Consider the following 21,278-nt stretch of genomic DNA (forward strand, 5'->3'; position numbering starts at 1 on the left):
TTCACTTCCACTGTATGAAGGAGTGGATCAGTTCTGCCCCCAGCCCAACTTGCCCAACCTGCCGCTACTCCATGAATGCTGAGGACTTGGTTGAGTTCTTGTAGTAATACATGACACAGCTGCGTGTAGGCGACTACGAATGACCAGTCATGTGCTACAGATGGACACGGACACGCCACCCTAAGTAGCCATGAGCGGCTATTTGGACAAGGACAACAAAGCACCTCGTGGGCGGCCAAGGTTGACACTAGCCACAAGTCTGGTCGCTCAGTTGAATAAGCTGGGTGTGCCCATGAAGACCATGGAAGACCTTTCCAGGTGCTGACAACATGCAGAGGACAAGACAGACTGGAAGAAACTGTGCAGCTCGACACTCGAGGACAAATCAGTATCAGCATCTACTACACCTTGCTGATGATGCTCACAAGACAGAAGTGGGAAAAAACACTGAATTTCTTTATTTAGTGCTCAACTACGCGAAATGTGTTATTATGATTATACATGCTCAACTGTACTCAGTCTGGCTGACTGCCCTTCTCTACCACACATTACCGGACACTGTTGTGGTTGTCGTCGTTATCGTCGTCGTTGTTGATGTTGTAGTCGGTTGTTGCCGTCGTTATCGTCGTCGTTGTTGATGTTGTTATTGGTTGTTGCTGTCGGTTGTTGCCGGTTGTTGTTGGTTGTTGTTGGTTGTTGTTGATGTTGTTGTCGGTTGTTGTCGTCGTTATCGTCGTCGCTGTTGCTGTTGTTATTGGTTGTTGCTGTCGGTTGTTGGTTGTTATTGTTGATTGTTGTCGGTTGTTGTTGGCTGTTGGATGTTGTTGTCGGTTGTTGTCGGTTGTTGCTGGTTATTGTTGGTTGTTGTTGGTTGTTGTTGGGCGTTGTTGGTTGTTGTCGGTTGTTGTCAGGTGTTGTTGGTTGTTGTTGGTTGTTGTTGTCGGTTGTTGTCGGTTTTTAGGTGTTGTTGTTGGTTGTTGTTGGTTGTTGTCGGTTGTTGGGTGTTGTTGTTGGTTGTTGTTGGTTGTTGTTGGCTGTTGTTGGTTGTTGTTGTTTGTTGTTGTCGGTTGTTGGTTGTTGTTGGTTGTTGTTGTTGGTTGTAGTTGGTTGTTGTCAGTTGTAGTTGGTTGTTGGATGTTGTTGTTGGTTGTTGTCGGTTGTTGTCAGTTGTTGTTGGTTGTTGTTGGTTGTTGTTGGCTGTGGTTGGTTGTTGTTGGTTGTTGTTGTTTGTTGTTGTCGGTTGTTGGTTGTTGTTGTTTGTTGTTGTTGGTTGTAGTTGGTTGTTGTCAGTTGTTGTTGGTTGTTGGATGTTGTTGTCGGTTGTTGTCGGTTGTTGTCGGTTGTTGTCGGTTGTTGTTGGTTGTTGTTGGCTGTTGTTGGTTGTTGTCGGTTGTTGTCGGTTGTTGTGTTTTAATTGTTATTTTGTTCATTATCCAGGAGGATGTTGCTATGATCCAGTACCATTTTTTCGCATATATGAGACAAGTTTGTGTAAAGAGAGTGTGACGTGGGGTATGCTCATTGGATGTGAGGTGGTGAGAGTATGCTGATTGGCCGATAACAATTAGTGGAAGGGATAATGTAATGCGCTGCTTGTGCAGCGTAACCAAACACATGGTCTGTGGGAAACACCCTAGTAAAATAAATAAAATTATAATAACATGAATTGCCACCGGCACTTGAGAGACTCGAGCCCCGCCACCTTGTTCAAATCGGACTTGGTAGCTTCATACTGGAACTTAATCTTCTTCTTTTTGAGGTATGACCGTACAAAACGCGCTTGGATTTTTTTCATTTTATTATTATTATTTTTTTTCATTGCAACTTTTTTAGCAGACTCCTGAAACAACGGTGAATCTGGGACGAATAAAGAAGCCTTACGCGGTACATGAGCGGTTAAGCGGTGTGGATCGTCATCTTTTGCATTTTCTTTCGAAAACTGAACTCTTATCCGATCAGCTTTGCGTACACCCTCTTCGGGAGCAGATACTTGCGATGAAAAAATCCTGTTTGTACAAGAGTATAAACTATGCTATAGCATTATCCTGCATAGTATACGATACGAATGTGGATGTACTACGTAAACTGCGTTCCTACTTACCTCGTAGCAATGTATCATGGTTGAGGTTCAGTCGAATCATGAAACCTCTTCCTCAGCATTTTCCACTCCTATAATGCATCTCATGGAGTCGACCAGGATGGTGTCTTCTTCTCAACTGTCCACGTTGCGTACGAATTTGCTGATATTATCTCCATCTGATACATCTCTTATGGCATCATTGATTGATGCCTATTGTTGGGAAACCTATTCACTTGATCACGTGATTCAGAACTTGCACACGTTTGACTCTGATCTTATTTCCATACTGTATCAGTTCACTAAAGTGGCGGTATCATGTAAGGAATCTTTAAGATGAGATATGATTTTGGTGGGCATGCCGCTGATTGGACAAAATGTTTTTTGGCGGGTTTGATGCTGGTTGGTCAAATGTTTTTGGTGGGCTCAATGCTGAGTGGTCAAATGTTTTTGGTGGGCTGGATGGTTATTGGTTGAGCTAGCTGACACATATTTTATCACTTCAACCCGCCTCCGTCTCTGCCTTGTATAAATACGGGTGGTTGTCCTGTAGTCGAGTCATTCGTTCATCGAATACAGTGCTGATGAGTTGTTCTCCCTTCGCTTCCTGGAAGATGGATAACCTATACGAGCGGCGAGTGAGGAAGAATTCCGCTCTTCCTGCTGACCCTCCTCAAGTTGTGCTCTCTTCGAAGGCAGTACCGGCTAAGCGTCGCTATGTGTCACCTGCTCCTACCAAGCTCCACAAAGAGATTGTGGTAGATGGGTTTCAGGAGGACATGCAACTGTCCTACAAGTCATCAGGTAGATCCTTCTACAAGCCTGGTTATAAGATGTACTTCCCTTCAGGAGCTCTACCAGCCTGTGGTAGTACGGCAACAGCTCGCAAAGATGCTCAAGGACAGGTTTACATCGAACTGAATGAGTCCACTGAGTTCATCATTACGAACTTGATCAAGACTTGTCCATCGCTCCGTGACACTCTCCGAAGAGGACGTGTGGAGAAGATCAAGACCAACTTCTACCCATCACGTTCGTCCTACGGTCAATGTCGGGTGTACATCAACGGTGAAAGCAAGCTAGTCCCGACCAGCTGTTTCGAATTGGATGTGGAACAAGATGTTTTCATCTACCCCGGGGCAGTCTCCCTCGACATTGACGAGCAAGCGTTGAAGGTACGTCTTGCTGTTGCTCCAATCGTCTGCATCAACGTGGACCCCAGATGTTTTCATCGTTCCCTGGACGCACACATGACACTTTCTACCACGGAACTGAAACAGCTAACTGAGAGCTTCATATCATCATGCAGTGTCGCCGTCCGACATGACGATCAGCTGGTAGAGACCTTCCAATAAGTCTTTAATGAACTGCATTCTTTATCAGACAGTTGATCATTCATTCTTATCCTATCCTATTTGACTGCATACTACTTCCTGCTGCAATATATCATTATAGTCAAAACTTCTAGAAAACAAGTATGGGTGGTGTTGTGTCGAGTAATACATCCACGGAAGAGTGCTGCCTTGCCTCTTCTGATTCTAGCATCCCCACTGATACTAGTAGGGTATGGGTTGCAGGATGTGAAAAGAATGGAATTGGAAAAGATGAGCCAGGGTGATTTCATGTGCGCACCATCAAGGAATGCGTCAATCATGACAAGGTTCCATCATGAATGTGAAGACTTCGAGACTCGTCATGCCTTTGACAAGGACCATTTATTCGTTCCAGATTCACCGTTGTTTCAGGAGTCTGCTAAAAAAGTTGCAATGAAAAAAAATAATAATAATAAAATAAAAATGAAAAAAATCCAAGCGCGTTTTGTACGGTCATACCTCAAAAAGAAGAAGATTAAGTTCCAGTATGAAGCTACCAAGTCCGATTTGAACAAGGTGGCGGGGCTCGAGTCTCTCAAGTGCCGGTGGCAATTCATGTTATTATAATTTTATTTATTTTACTAGGGTGTTTCCCACAGACCATGTGTTTGGGTACGCTGCACAAGCAGCGCATTACATTATCCCTTCCACTAATTGTTATCGGCCAATCAGCATACTCTCACCACCTCACATCCAATGAGCATACCCCACGTCACACTCACTTTACACAAACTTGTCTCGTATATGCGAAAAAATGGTACTGGATCATAGCAACATCCTCCTGGATAATGAACAAAATAACGATTAAAACACAACAACCGACAACAACCGACAACAACCAACAACAACCAAAAACAACCAACAACAGCCAACAACAACCAACAACAACCGACAACAACCGACAACAACCGACAACAACCGACAACAACATCCAACAACCAACAACAACTGACAACAACCAACTACAACCAACAACAACAAACAACAACAACCAACAACCGACAACAACAAACAACAACAACCAACAACAACCAACAACAACCAACAACAGCCAACAACAACCAACAACAACCAACAACAACTGACAACAACCGACAACAACCAACAACAATATCCAACAACCAACTACAACTTACAACAACCAACTACAACCAACAACAACAACCAACAACAACCAACAACCGACAACAACAAACAACAACAACCAACAACAGCCAACAACAACCAACAACAACCAACAACAACGGACAACAACCGACAACAACCAAAAACAACCGACAACAACAACCAACAACAACTAACAACAACACCCAACAACCGACAACAACCAACAACAACCAACAACAACACCCAAAAACCGACAACAACCGACAACAACAACCAACAACAACCAACAACACCTGACAACAACCGACAACAACCAACAACGCCCAACAACAACCAACAACAACCAACAATAACCAGCAACAACCGACAACAACCGACAACAACATCCAACAGCCAACAACAACCGACAACAATCAACAATAACAACCAACAACCGACAGCAACAACCAATAACAACATCAACAACGACGACGATAACGACGACAACAACCGACAACAACATCAACAGCAACCAACAACAACCAACAACAACCGGCAACAACCGACAGCAACAACCAATAACAACATCAACAACGACGACGATAATGACGGCAACAACCGACTACAACATCAACAACGACGACGATAACGACGACAACCACAACAGTGTCCGGTAATGTGTGGTAGAGAATGGCAGTCAGCCAGACTGAGTACAGTTGAGCATGTATAATCATAATAACACATTTCGCGTAGTTGAGCACTAAATAAAGAAATTCAGTGTTTTTTCCCACTTCTGTCTTGTGAGCATCATCAGCAAGGTGTAGTAGCTGTTGATACTGGTTTGTCCTCGAGTGTCGAGCTGCACAGTTTCTTCCAGTCTGTCTTGTCCTCTGCATGTTGTCAGCACCTGGAAAGGTCTTCCATGGTCTTCATGGGCACACCCAGCTTATTCAACTGAGCGACCAGACTTGTGGCTAGTGTCAACCTTGGCCGCCCACGAGGTGCTTTGTTGTCCTTGTCCAAATAGCCGCTCATGGCTACTTAGGGTGGCGTGTCCGTGTCCATCTGTAGCACATGACTGGTCATTCGTAGTCGCCTACACGCAGCTGTGTCATGTATTACTACAAGAACTCAACCAAGTCCTCAGCATTCATGGAGTAGCGGCAGGTTGGGCAAGTTGGGCTGGGGGCAGAACTGATCCACTCCTTCATACAGTGGAAGTGAAATTCATGACCGCACTCGAACTTGGATAGAGGACGGTCCAGGGTATCCTGACAAATCACACAAATGGGCTCATGACTTATTGCTGACGAGTCTACCTTAGTTGGCACTACATTGATGTACTGCAGCTCCATGGGGTGTATTGCCTGGTCTTGATGGTGGCTACCGTAATACACCCCGTTGAGGTACCACTGATAGATACCCTCCTCCTCCTGAGAGATGAAAGCAGGTCCATCTTCCCTATGCCGAAGGTTGTATCGGTACCACTCCCGTACACGATTGTTACCTTCCCTGCGTATCACCGCTGGCGCATTCTCCCTGTGGAGCATTCCGTGGTGATACCACCGTAGAATACAGCATGTGGCGTCACAATAACTGACTGCAGGACCGCCGGCTCTATGACGGACACCGTTGAGGTAGTACTCGATGCTACCCCGTCCTATCCAAGCCGGTTCATTAACGCGATGAAGGCGACCTCCATAGCACCAGGCGGACACTCCCCTACTATCAACAAGAGCTGGTCCGTCCTCCCGATGGAGTCTACCGTCGACGTGCCAAATTTCTTGCTGCGCGTTTTGATCTGCCAACTCCACAACAGTTCTTATTGGCGTCCGCCTTTCTATTAGTAAAGGACCCGTGGTGAGAGACCACGACCGGTCGTCCACGTCTACACCGAATGTATCAGCCATATCTATTTACTGAGAATAATGTAACAACTCCTCCACAAACGCTTCTACAACTGACGTCTTCTTCATCCCCAGATAGGCGTTAGCCTTTGGGTAATCCTGAAATAAAGATTATTATTATTATCCTGGGTTTTTTCCTTTTGGTGGTTTCGGATAAGAGTTGAAAAGTCCAAAAGGTCAACTGATGACCTTTGCGTTACTTGGTATGATTGGATTTTAGCGGATGATGTCGGTATGCAGCTGGGGAGCGAATTCGACAGGAAGAAGATAAAGGTCTTGCTTTGCGGTTCACACCTTCACTTCAGTATCATTACAGTCCAAATGACGTTCACGTGCCACTCCGGTGTCGAACTTACAGGGGTAATACCCCTGCTCCAGCACCTGAGGCGGTGCGTCAAGCGCCGCCTCTTTCTCATCATATATTGTGACAAATGGTAAGTGTGCAGTGCTCCTAGCTCTCTCCCCCAACAAAAGAGCTCTATGACACTGTGCTTTCTGCGGTTTCTTTCGTTTTTACAGTGGAGAACGGCTGGTGGGAGGCCCAGCCGTGGTCGCCCACCTCACGGGTACGGCCCATCTAACCCGTAACTGGGAGGGTCGGCAAGTCGGACTGCTGTTGCAGTCCGACTACCGGGACGCCGTAAAGCGTACTAGGACCCTGTAAGTAAGCACTGCTCTGTTTACATGTATACTTACCCCATCGTTATAGCGATACTTACTTGTTTCGTATCCTCTTGTCTTACCCTGCTTTCGTATTCGTGACACTAATAGTGTTTGTGTGCGCTCATGCTTGGTTTCACAGATGATGATGTATGAAGGTCTGGGGCTGCCGTCTTCAGGATGTGCCATTTGTTTCAAAATTATTAATTTTGTAAGTACTTGTAACAGGCGTAGTGTAGTAACTGTGTGTGCAGTGTAGTAACAGTGTGTAGTGTTTTGTGATGGTACTGTGCTATAGCAGTCGTAATGTATTTTGTGATGGTCCTGAGCAGTCGTAATGTGTTGGGCTACTGAAGTACACTGCATGAAGGGGTATGTGTGGGTGCTTCGACATATTCTCGTGCTTCCTAAACCCTAGATACGTGTATAGCACTATAACCTAGATGTGTGTGTGCGTGTGTGCGTGTGTGTGTCCGCGCATGCGTGCGTGTGCGTGCATTGTGTTCTCTTCTACAGACTCATCCAAGTCAATTTAAATAAAAGTGTATTATAGTAAACAGTATTGTGTTTTGTTACAGTGAATATGTGGGGAATGGTGGACATGCCTTAGTGTGACTGGATACCCGCGGGTTGTGACTCTTTGCTGGTCACTCTGGATTCTCCAGTATAAATTCGGTGCAGGGCGGAGGGGATTTGTGGTGCGTAGCAACACTGCTTCACTGTGACACCCCTTCAATAATTGTTTTGATGCATGATACTCCGGGCGTAGCCGGTTGATTCTAACTGAATTCCAATCAAAAGAGAAATATGCATCTAATGCACCTGCATGGATAGTAGGCATCTCCCTAATTCGCATGTTGAATTCGCCGAAAACCGATGTTTCAGTGCTTCTACAGGGTGTATGTAAATGTACATGACGTAATGGGAACGGTGACTTCAAGTACTATGTTGAGCCGAATTCTGATCTTGGGGCTCATAATATGGCCGAATTTGAACATTCTCTTAACCGATCGAAAAGCCGATTAGGCATGCTCTGCATGGGCAACTTGTCAATCAGTGCACATCTACGATGTGCAAATAAAACGAATGCACGGAACGTGAACTTTGTTTGCTGCAAATCTACGAAGTGCGAATCAGGGAGTAGTATAATGACACGTGTACTAGTACACCTTGTGTTGCACTGCGTCTTTTCCACACGCATAGGACCACTGAAGGTCACACGCTCCGCGTGCGTATGCACGCATGCGCAATATGTCACTGCATGCAATGCACATCTACGATGTGCAAATCAGGGGATAGTACGTATTTTACTACTCCCCGGTGCGAATGCACCGAACGTGCACAAGTGCACGTTCGCCATCTATGGCGAAAAGAACCTTAAGGATGACATTTATGGCATGCCAGGGGTCAAAGGTCAAACCCTGGGGGGTCCCGGGGCCAGACCAAGCACGCCCGACACAGTGTGCCTTATTTGGCCCAAAGGTCAAAGGTCAAAAAGTGGCCCAGAATCCGCCCGCACTTACTACTTAGGTAGGTCATTAATGTAGATTAAGAACAAGAGAGGTGATAAATGTGAGCCCTGCGGCACACCACAGTTGGTGATCTTCGGTAACGATGTGCATCACCCAACTTGTACCTATATGAGCCGAACAGTAATGTTTCTGTCCTCTCTGTAATCTACAAAGTAACATTAATTATGACACCAGATTCAATCGTTCGAAGCTAATTCTACAGCACTTCAGTATCTCCCAGTAAACAAAGTCACAGTCACCACTTCCGCTGCATAGCTCGCTGAGCATCCCATTGCTTTTTAAGTTGCTAATCCCTTCCCACTTTGTGTACGTGCTCTTCATTTTCTTTTTTTCTCTTCTTCCGTGGTTGGTCTCACCCTCTCCTCAATTCAATTGGCTGTCTTGACATGCCACGAGGTGCAGAAAATAAATAAAAAATAAATAAAACGGCTTCCATCTCTCAGAACCAATTTAGGACAGTTCTCAAATTTGAGAACATTTTTTCGCTTTCGCGGCAAAAATCAGTCAAGAATCTGTTATTATATCGATTAGTGGGGAGAGGTCTTTTTTTGCGCGTCTGGGGAAGGACTGTTTAGGTGATGTAAGTCCTACAACACCAATCAAACCATAGGCTCGAGGCCATATACCCGTATCGCCATGGCGATGAGAATAGCTTCTCCTGCTTTTCACGATCATCATCATCGTGACGTCATGACAAGCAATACGCCACAAAACACACCTCGGTGATACCGTGGAGTCACCGTGTGAAGCGGTATGACGTGCAGCAAAGGTTATTCACTCTGACCTAAACAAACAATCTTTACGCCCGGATTCTACTCACACATGGCTTTTTTTTAATACCGAAAAGTAGTTATTTACTCTTGGCAGTAGCAATGAGGAAAAAAATTGCACAAACCAAAGTATATACTGAAGAAGATGCAAGTAGGGACGACCGAAATAGAATAGTCAGATTCTTTCTGCAAATAAAGTGTGTTGAACTTGACAAATGCGGAGCGAATATGAGATTCATCGTGACAGGGTGGAGCCATAATCTAGGACTTCCTTTGCAACTATTTGCACAAACCAAAGAATATATTTTAGAAGACGCTAGCAAGAAAAGCAGAAATATAATTAGAAAAAGATGGCACTAAACAGATCAGCTTATAGTAGAAGCTGGTTCTGTTTATGGTATTCATTACACTGTTGTCACCTTGTCGCCTTCAAACGTCAAACGATCACTGTATCAGAACCAAAACAGCACGAATCAGAAGAAAAGTGGCAAAGGAGCCGCAGAAGTATAAAATCAGTGGTGGGTGAACAATGCAGTAGAGTGCATTGAGTGATGGTGTGGTGGATCAGCAACAAAGGCACCATCCAAACATCCATCCAAACATACAACGTTACATGAACAATGCCAAACTGTAAGGAACTTAAAAGGTCCGCGTGGAGACAAGAAAACTTATAACAATGAAAGCTAACTGAGCGGACTCAATGGAACACTATTTTAACTTCGTTACGCTACAGATTACTCATTACGGATATTGAGTCCAAAAAGTACTAACAAACCCTCTTTTGTGAATTTTGAATCAGTTTCCGCTGTGAATATGCAATTGGCAGGGTAGGGTTCTTGTTCTGAGGTTCAATTGACTTCAAAACTGCCATGTTCTGGAGCTAGCCTTTGAATTTTTGGTATTATGATGACGTTAACTTTATCATTAGCTTGTTGAACTTAGAAGTTGCGACTTCGCCGGTATTAGTCATGAAGTTGGTTGTTCCAACTAGGAACACACTCTTCTTGCCGAACTTGACACTTGGCTGACTCACGACTGCCATCTAGGAGCACACGAGGAGCACGTCGCAGCTTCCACTCGGCAAACCTGCAAGAAAGCACCACTCCCTGCTCAATGCACAGTGTTTCGGGGAATTCAGCCTCATCAGTTGAGCTTGAGTAGGCTGAGGAAGATTGTGCCTGAAAAGTACCACTTATATACTGCTCTCCAGACCAACCATAACCAAGGATACAAACTTAGAGACACACTTTGTTTCCAGCGCGTAGTTCGGCAATAACCATGTGTTCCTAGTTGGAACAACCAACTTCATAGCTTGTTGAAACAGAGGAATTTTTGCGAACATTTTGACATTGTTTGTTAATGATTATAGTCGATTAACTGAGTGTTAAGCTAAAGAGTAATCGATAGGTGGAAAATCACGATCGTTTCAGCCCTAGTTTTAAGAGTAATCGATAGGTGGAAATTCACGATCGTTTCAGCCCTAGTTTTAAGAGTAATCGATAGGTGGAAAATTACGATCGTTTCAGCCCTAGTTGTAAGATTTCAACGTTCTTTTCATGTGATAATCATCAGATGCAAAGTCATCACCTTGAGAGTTGGAGTACAAAAGAAGGATATTTTATGGTACCATAATGTGAACATTATTGTATCTAAAACGAATAAAAAAAAATTGGTTGTGAGCAAACTGGCTCACACTCTATCACTGCTTTTCACCAGAAAAATATTTTATTTAAGAAATAAAATATTTATTCATAAAGATGGTTGCTCCAACGAAAAGCACACGCTACTTGCCAAACTAACTTGACACTTGACTGACTCACGTCTGCAATCCGGAGCACACCAGGAGCATGTCGCACTTTCCGCTTGGCAAAGCTGAAAGAAAGCACCACTACCTGCTCAATACACAGTGTTTCGGGGAGTTCACCCCTCATCCGTTGAACTTGAGTAGGCTGAAGAAGAAGATTGTGCCTGAAAAGCACCACTTATATACTGCTCTCCAGGCCAAACCATCACCAGGGATACAAACTATACAAACCTCTGTCTAGCACAACTCCATGAGCGACTCCCACTCACGTTGCTACCTGGGACTTCACGAGGTGTTTTTTTTTTTTTTTTTTTTTTACTAAGGCCACAGCTTCCAATCATGACATGCAAAGCAGCGGTGCAGCATCGCAAGCATGAATCGTGGACGTGGTAACGGGGTCTGTTGTGCTCCACCGACCTAGGGTCTCGGCTTCACTGCACAGCAAACGCGTCGAAAGAAAACGGGGGCTAATAATTATCGGGAGATAGGGGGGGGGGGAAGAAGAAGAGAAGAAAGAGAGAGACCGAGAGAGAGAGAGAGAGAGCGAGAGAGAGAGAGAGCGAGAGAGAGAGAGCGAGAGAGAGAGCGAGAGAGAGCAAGAGAGCAAGAGAGCGCGCGCGCGCGAGAGAGAGAGAGAGAGAGAGAGAGCTTCGGAGAGCGAGAGAGAGAGAGAGATAGAGAGAGAGAGAGAGAGAGAGAGAGAGAGAGAGAGAGAGAGAGAGAGAGAGAGAGAGAGAGAGAGAGAGAGAGAGAGAGAGAGAAAGAGAGAGAGAGAGAGAGAGAGGGGAGAGAGAGAGAGAGAGAGAGAGAGCGAGAGAGAGCGAGAGAGAGAGCGAAAGAGAGCGAGAGAGAGAGAGAGGGAGAGAGAGAGAGAGAGAGAGAGCGAGCGAGCGAGAGAGAGAGCGAGCGAGAGAGAGAGAGAGAGAGAGAGATAGAGAAAGCTGGGAGATAGAAGAGCACAGTGCTCTTGGTGATGGGGGCTGCGAAGGATAGCATGTTCTGGGATATGTGCATGAGAATCAGAATATTGGTGATGATGGCAGCAGGGTTATAAGGTAAGCAGCTGAACACTCATAAGAAAAGGGAAAGCGTTGGCGAGCAGATTAAAAGTGCATCAGTAGCAGAGAGCCAGTCCTGAGCAAGAAGGTGACGGTACACCTTTTTCTTAAAGCTTTGCATGTGGGGCTGGGCGGGTGGGTGGTGGAACAGGTCTGGTGGCAGGGCATTCCATGTTGCAACGGTGCAAGCAGGGAATCCTTGGAGACAGCTATTCCGGGTGTTGGCAGGCAGGCCAGTTGTCATCTGGTATGGATGGGAATCCTGCAGCTGGAGAGACTGACGGGTAGGTCTTGTCTCAGGGGCACGGTGATTGGCTGGTTTAGGCAGCATCTGCTTCAGAGGGCTGGACGCATCTAGATAGCAGAGCTTGTAGGTATAGGCAAGTGCAGCTACCAGGCGACGGAGTGCCAGGCTAGGGAGCCAAGTACCTGCTCCGATGATGTGGAGGGCCCTTCGCTGGATCTGGTCCAGCTTCTTAAGATGGGACGAGGGTGAGCCCATCCACACTAAGGGGCAATACTCGAATGTGGGTCGCACAAAGCCGTTGTAGACGCGTTGGCGGCTCTCGGCGTCCAGAATGTCGCGCTGGAAACAAAGTTTCTCTGTAAGTTTGTATCCCTGGTTATAGTTTGGCCTGGAGAGCAGTCTATAAGTGGTTCTTTTCAGGCACAATCTTCTCAATCTTCCTCTTTTGTTTTGACTGGCGGGCTGACTTACGAATCCAGTCTAGTAGTACCAGAAGCAGCCGCGGCTTGGAGGGCCTTCGTGTGGAGGAGTTTTCAGTTTTTAATTTTCCCGTTCTTTCGACCATGCCAATGTTTCCAGAAGCACTTTTGCTCCATGACCTATGCCTGGCACCTGGGCGCATTTTTGAGTGCAGACAGGAGAAGTACTCTTATACACTTTGTTGGAACTCGTGTTCCAGGCTGAGTGAAACAAGCAATTTGTTAACTCTTTGCCCCTCATCTTTCTCTTCCTCGCCCTTTCACCTTGTCTTCCTGTCGCTTTCTCTCTCTTCTCCTTTCCCCATGTCCCCTTCTCACTTTCTTCCCTTTCCGAGCTGCGCCCCGCACTCTTTAGTGTAGTTGGGGTAGTTCTTCCCGATTGTTTTTTCTGCATGTGATGGTTGTTCAAAACAACAGCCAAGAACGATGTCTGTATCATTGAAATTCTTCTTTATAGTATCACAGGGTTAACCGTACAACCACCTCATAGAGTTTCCACTTCTTTCCTCAGCTTTCTAACAAGCTATCTTGGTTGAAAATCAAAGAAATAGCAACGGAGGTACAAAGATATAACAGTGATTCATGCTCAGTGCGCTTACAGTACGCGTTGGGACAAGTAAACTCGTCCTTGGGAAATCACTGGGGACGAATATACTTTTCCTTGGGCTTCAAAGGGTTAACAGTTTGCTGTAGGAAGTACAGCGCCGGGTGTCAACATAGAGTCGGTTTTGTGCATTTATGAGATATTACTGAGATATGCTAGAAGCAGGGCCAAGCTTCTACAACATGTACTTACTTGCAAATTCAAGCTGCATCGCCTCCAACAGTGCGGCATTAAACATCTTTGAAAGATGGGAGAAAACAACAACAACAAAAACACAGCAATAGTCCATAACTGTCATCATTGGCCACGGCTGACTCATAGAACTAGCTTTGATTTGACCCGGTTTGCACCTATGCTCTAAACCTAACTCTTTTTCGAAAACAGGACATAACCACAAAGAACTTTGTGGATATCTCGCAATTGCCTTGTGAAAGAAAATGTCGTTTATCAACTGACAAACTCTGTATACAGTTGCTAAGCACAATCTGCGAATGCACTGCATTGAAAGGTGTTCTTTTAAAAGTGGTGCTTTCTTGCAGGTTTGCCGAGTAGATGGACGTCTCGGTTGCTCTGGATGGCAGTCATGAGTCAGTCAAGTGAAAATTCAAGTCGACAGGAATAGCCCAAGCTGCCCCGTAGGGAGCAACACACAATTCCCCAAGTATCGCTGAAGTCACACCAACCTCTTCTTCTTTTATAATAATTATGTTGTCTCGTGCCGAGCTCGAAAGAATTGATCCTGATGTGAACAGGCCCATGAGAGTCTCGGTATGACGAAGCATCTGCTGTGAAACAATAACTATCCGGAGGCAATCATCGAAGAGCTTCATCAGTAAAGTTGCCACATCAACCAACAATGTGAGCCTTGCATTATTATTATTTTTTTTTACTATTATTTACACACCCAACTCGTAAAATAAATAATTATGTGGACAAAAACAAACTGCAACTGAGTAGGGGCTGCACTGGGCAGCAGTGATGGTGAGGTGCCAGGGGCTCCACCGACCAAAGGTCTCGGCTTCAATCCCACAAAAACGCACCAGGAAAAAGAATCAGAAATGCAAAGCGAAGCTAGATCTAGCCATGGGGAAGTAGAATGAGTAATAGTGCCGGATGGTGTTTAGAACAGTAACAACAAGATAATGAAAAAAGATGATGCTAAACTAACGCTATCATTTCCCTCAAAAGTCATTCAGCATAATACAGGTCGTCCCCCGTTAATACGAGTCCGGTTAGTACATAAACCCCGTTAGTTATCAGAAATCTCAAGTCCCGGACGAAACGTGGTCACTTCCATACAAATTTTGTCGGTTAGTACATAATTCGTTAGTACAAAAACCCCGTTAGTACATAACATTTTTCCGGACCACCTACCTCAATAATACATAATTTGTTGGTTTTTCGGCCTTCCAGTGGAGGCACATTGTGTTCTGGTTTCTACTTGTGGACGCAATTAGCGCAGAAATCAGAGCGCACATCACACGCCGAGAAAGCTCCGTTTTTTCCGAGTGACTTTACAGGCATGGCTGGCATGCTATCATGTAAACTGTAGAATCTTCGCTGACTGTGACCGTTATAATATAATAATATAATAATTTTTATGTCATATTGAGGGAATCAAGTATATCTCGCTCCCTAGTCATGGTAGCAAGAAACACTCAGAAAAGTGGAAAAAAGTGAAAAAAATTCTGGTTCACAAGCAAGTTATGTACACTTTCGTTTAGTACATAAACCCCGTTAATACATAACATTTGTCAAGTCCCAGAGATTATGTATTAACGAGGGACGACCTGTAGTCGGGTTAATGGGGTTCCCTGTCAATGTCGTACATAAACGTACTCCGCTCAACCTCAAGGAAGCTCTCGTGAAGTCAGCACTGAATCCTATCTCTCGCTCTGTATCTATGTATCTGGCTCTGTCTCTGTATCTGTGTGTCTCTCTGTGTGTCTCTCTCTGTTTCTCAACCTCTCCCTCTGTCTTTTCGTTTCTCTGTCTCTGCATCCTCTGTCTATGTCTCTCTCTCTCTGTCTCTCTGTGTCTCTGTCTCTCTCTTTCTCTTTCTCTTTCCCTCTCTCTCTAGCTGTGGCTTTTCACACACACACACACACACACACACACACACACACACACACACACACACACACACACACACACACACACACACACACACACACACACACACACACACACACACACACACACACACACACACACACACACACACACACACACACACACACACACACACACACACACACACACACACACACACACACACACACACACACACACACACACACACACACACACACACACACACACACACACACACACACACACACACACACACACACACACACACACACACACACACACACACACACACACACACACACACACACACACACACACACACACACACACACACACACACACACACACACACACACACACACACACACACACACACACACACACACACACACACACACACACACACACACACACACACACACACACACACACACACACACACACACACACACACACACACACACACACACACACACACACTACTACTACTACTACTATGTACAACTGCCACAAAATGGCCACGTCGCTCCCAGAAGCGGGAGACAACAGCGAGAAAAAAAAGAAACAAGGAGAATAATTGAGGTGAAAGGGGACCGTTCTACACATAGCTAGTGTTTCTGTCTTCGGTGGCGGGTGAGGTCCTGCGGGCGGGAGAATCGTTCGTTACATATGCTGCATTGAATGGGCAGATTAGTCCTCTGGTCCTTTCGCAGTCGTTTGCCTCGAGTACAATTATGGCGGTTAAAACCAGCCTGACTCTTCATGCAGCGATCACAGATCGAGCAATGGTGCTGGCAGCAGTCCAAATTCAGGCTGCATCTCGTTGAAACAGCTGGTATTTCGTCCGATGTCTGACGCTCCACACAACGATGAACTGCAAAACCGCCAGCGCTTTGAAACCAGCGGTCACAAACTCCACAGTGAAGGGCCCCAGGCTGCTGGGCAACAGGTAAGGACCGTACAGCTGAGCACTTGTGACGGTGAATCCCACGAGCAGTGAATGATCGGTTGCAAACCTTGCAGGTGACTTTGTTGTTGTTACACTCCACGAGATCATCCGGAGTCTTTGCAATTGCCTCGCGCCATGCTGGGCGATCCTGAGCCAAAGTGAGCCAATTGACTATGCCACCGAAACGAAGATCACGTGCGACGAGGTCTTTCCATCGCAGTCGTGGCCCACAGGCTGGGCGTGGATCTGAGAAGAAGCTAAACAGTATCAGCTTCGGAAGCCGGTTATCTGGCATTCTGGCGACATGCCCAAGCCACTGCAGACGGCGGTGTCTGACGGTATCAGATGGCAGTGCCATATCACCCCAGCGTCTTCGCAGCTCCTGGTTGTTGACATGCTGCAGCTGTTGATCGAGCCGGGATACACCCAGAATGAACCTGAGGGAGCGGTGGTGGAAGTTGTTGATGGCAACCATGTCTCTCTTCAGCGGAGTCCAGCACTCACAGGCATAGAGCAATGTGGACAGAACGCAAACATCGTAAAGATGGCGCTTGGTGGCGATGGAAAGGTTTCGGTCAAGAAAGACACGGCGCATAAGGTCGAAAGCTGCCGCTGCCTTACCGAGTCTTCTGGCCACATCTGCAGATGAGCGGGTGTCAGCAGTTATCACAGAGCCAAGATACACAAAGGATTTGACACTTTCGATCTCCTCCGGACCAACAAAGAGCGGAAGGCGGTCAGCACATGATAAATTTGCACCAACGGCCATGAACTTGGTCTTCGCTGTACTCAGAGTCAAGCCGAAGGAAGAAGCAACGTTGCTGAACAGCTCCAAAGCCAGTTGAGCTGACTCACGGGATGGTGCAAGTAGTGCTGCATCATCTGCAAACTCCAGGTCGTTGACCGATGTCGTGCCAGTTTGACGGGTTCGCTTGGGAAATAGATTGCCACTTCCATGGATTGAAGATATCAGGGACACACCATTAACACCAGCTGCTGCTATAGCTGAACGCCATGCTTCCAGCACAAGACCAAAGTACAGATTAAACAACAGTGGGGCCATAACGCACCCTTGCCGCAAACCATTCTCAACCGAGATGTTCCCAGACACATCACCATCAACCCGAACAGCAGCCTGCATGCCTGAATGGAAGCCGTCAATCAGCTGGATGAGTGACCCAGGCACACCATACACCTCAAGGGCCAGCAACAGTGCAGCGCGCGGTACCGAGTCGTACGCCTTGCGGAGATCGATGAAAACGAGAAAGGCCTTACAGCGGTGCTCGAATGCCTTCTCGACTACCTGTCGCACGCAAAAGATGGCATCTGTGCAGGATCGCCCGCGCCGAAAACCACATTGGCTTTCAGGGAGATGTGCCTCAGCAAGAGGTTGCAGCCGGTCCTGAATAACACGTGCGAGAAGCTTCCCGACGACGTCCAATAAGGCTATTCCCCTCCAGTTGTCACACTTGCTCAAGTCACCTTTTTTTGGAATAGGGACGAGCACAGCATCTTTCCACTCCTGAGGCACAGATGACGCTGACCAGCATGTGGAGAAGAGTGCATCCAGGTGTGGCCGAAGAACAGTAAAGCCGTGCTTCAACAGCTCCGCAACGATGAGAGACGAACCAGCCGACTTGCCGTTGGCCAGATGATGGAGAGCGCACTCAATATCCACAGCCGTTGGAGGGCATGCCAGGCTGTCGTCAACTTCCCGGCAGGACAACTGCTGGAAGACAGAGACATCGAACACACTAATGACATTGAGAACACGGGTGAAATGTTGCTGCCAGCAAACACGCTCTTCCTCCGCTGACACACACAGGGTTCCATCAGATTTGCGAATGGAATGAGAGGCGACAGGTTTCATACCATTGTAGCAGCGCTGGATGTCCCGGATGGCTGACCAGACGCGCTCCCCACTGAACTTGCCAGACTGTGCCATATCCGCCTTTCTCTGCAACCAGACACGCTTTGCCGTTCGAACTGCAGTACGCGCTGCACTACGGGCCTTGCGGAAAGCTGAAAGGTCAGCGGGATCAGCAGACTGAAGCCACTGGGCATAGGCACGGTTTCGATGTTGCAGCTTGGGTTCAAGGATTGTTGCGCTGTCTGCAAACCAGTCAGGCTGACGTCGAGATTTCCGTGCAGGGATGGAAGCTTCGGCAGCATCTACAATCGCCGACTTGATAGGCTGCCAGGTGTCTTCATGGGTGACGTGACACGATTTCAGTCGATCACCAAGAGCACTTCGGTACACTGCCCTGTTGCACTCAACAACTTCCCGCTCCTCCTCACTCATACCCGTACACGTCTTCAATTGGCTTACATCGAACACGCTACGTTTCCCAGGGTTTCGCGGTGGCAGGCGCTGGCGGTGGACTGGTGCCGGAAGGCGATAGGTCAGACACACCAATCTGTGATCAGTGCTACACTCTGCACGGCGAACAACATGACAGTCCATGCAGCTGGTACGATCCGCTCGCCTAGTGAAGACAAAGTCGATACAGTGCCATGCCTGCGAGCGTGGGTGTTGCCATGTGTGCAGTTCTGCGTCCCGCTTCTTGAACCAGGTGTTACAGATTTGCAGACCATGCAGAGCCAAGAACAAGAGTAAACGTTCACCAGACTCATTCATAGCTCCAGTACCGAAAGGACCGCGAACTCTGTGCCACTCGTCATCACGCTGCCCTGAACCAACTCGAGCATTGAAGTCTCCGAGTACGATGAGTTTATCAGAGACCGGAATTGACAGAAGCACGTGTTCAAGCGAATTGAAAAATTTGAATTTTTCATCACGACTACTGCGGAAAGTGGGAGCGTAGCAAACAAGAACATGAACCCACTGCGACTTGCCAGACTCCAGAGCAAACTGCAACTTTACGACCATCACACGAGAAGACACAGCTGTCCACTGTCGGCCGCCTGCTGCAAACGCCAGCGCTGAGCGGCCCCGCATCACGAGCGCGACTCCCTCGCCACGAGCGAAATTTTCCACGGGTGTCGGTCGACCAGAAGCAACAACAACAGCATCCTCAACATTGTATACATTGTTGCCAAACCACTTCGTCTCTTGGAGTCCAAGGGTCTCGATACCAAGTCGTCGAGCTTCGCGAACCACGATGTTGATCTTCCTATCTTCCACGATGCAATTCACTTGGTTTGAATTTTTCAAATTCAAATTTCGAGTTGTCGCCGTCTCAACTGGGCCATCACAATTCACCAGACTGCGGACATTCCACGAGCCAAATTTTATCCACGACCTCCGTCTCCTCTTTCTCCTCGTCTCCTTTCTCGCCATTGTACTAAGGGCTTACTAGATAGACGTCCGAGTAGAGAGCCAATCTACACGAACGGGCGCGCGCAGGACGACGACAAGTGGTGGCAACAGGAAACCACCCAGTCTTGACGTCGTGAGCTCCCACGCGCGCAGTCAAGGGCCACCGCCCTTGGGACGACCCTGGAAGCCCAGAGTCGTCCCACGGAGAAAGAACTTTGGACGAAAAAACTGCCAAAGGACGAGAGCTAAAAACACACACGCACGCACGCACGCACGCACGCACGCACGCACGCACGCACGCACGCACGCACGCACGCACGCACGCACGCACGCACGCACGCACGCACACACACACACACACACACACACAAACACACACACACACACACACACACACACACACACACACTACTACTACTACTACTACTACTATGTACAGCTACCCTATCGGGCCACGCCGCTCCCAGAAGCGGGAGACAACGACAAGAAGAGAGAAGAGAAGAGAGAGAAATCGCAAAGTCAACAATATTTGGCATGGCGTTGCAAGTCCTGTGGCCTTGAGAACCGTCTTTCGCAATGCTCGCATTCATGACGGCAGTTGTTCCTGGCTGCCCGTGACATCCGTTTCGCACGGTCACAGTGATGACGGCTCAAACCAGAATGAGAGCGGAAAGAGCGGCGACAAACATCACACACACACACACACACACACACACACACACACACACACACACACACACACACACACACACACACACACACACACACACACACACACACACACACACACACACACACACACACACACACACACACACACACACACACACACACACACACACACACACACACACACACACACACACACACACACACACACACACACACACACACACACACACACACACACACACACACACACACACACACACACACACACACACACACACACACACACACACACACACACACACACACACACACACACACACACCTCCTTTTCCTTCTTCTCCACTGCCATGACTGGCTAAGTGGCCCCATACGGGGCAGCTCTTGGATTAGCGCTGTCTCCGGGAAGCGGCACCAGGACCCAACGACTGACGTGACGGCGCATTCCCACGGGTTATAATTGCTATTGAACGCCGCGATGTACAACGATGCCGTGCGATATCCTGACGGCGGCGGAAACTGCGGTTGCACACACCGCAAAGCAGAGGCTTGTCGACAGGCTCTTGATGGGCAAGTACAATACGATACACCCCATCAAGGCACTGGGACTTCCACACACGGCGATTACTTGCCACGTCGAGCCAGGAATTGGGCTCAATGCCAATTGCCGCCAGGTCGGTCCGCACCAC

General features: G+C 47.3%; 1 protein-coding gene across 1 annotated transcript; it reads right to left on the reverse strand.

The window, feature by feature from the left end:
- Positions 1-10,933: 10,933 nt before the first annotated feature.
- LOC135828726 (uncharacterized) lies at positions 10,934-19,941 on the reverse strand. Its single transcript, XM_065341149.1, has 3 exons — positions 16,708-19,941; positions 13,790-13,835; positions 10,934-10,992 (listed from the first exon to the last, which is right to left on the reverse strand). Exons 1-3 carry the CDS (start codon positions 19,939-19,941, stop codon positions 10,934-10,936), a joined length of 3,339 nt encoding a protein of 1,112 aa, XP_065197221.1.
- Positions 19,942-21,278: the final 1,337 nt, after the last annotated feature.

The sequence above is a fragment of the Sycon ciliatum genome, chromosome 12 (genome assembly GCF_964019385.1).
Source record: "Sycon ciliatum chromosome 12, ocSycCili1.1, whole genome shotgun sequence".
NCBI lineage: Eukaryota > Metazoa > Porifera > Calcarea > Leucosolenida > Sycettidae > Sycon > Sycon ciliatum.

Excerpts from the sequence above, each read along its gene's own strand:
- LOC135828726 (XM_065341149.1), bottom strand. The coding sequence starts at position 19,941 with ATGGCGAGAAAGGAGACGAGGAGAAAGAGGAGACGGAGGTCGTGGATA. Across the intron at positions 13,836-16,707 it reads ACAACAAAGTCACCTGCAAG|ATGTTTAATGCCGCACTGTT; the intron begins GTTTGCAACCGA and ends CATCTTTCAAAG. Across the intron at positions 10,993-13,789 it reads GATGCAGCTTGAATTTGCAA|GTGATGACTTTGCATCTGAT; the intron begins GTAAGTACATGT and ends CCAACTCTCAAG.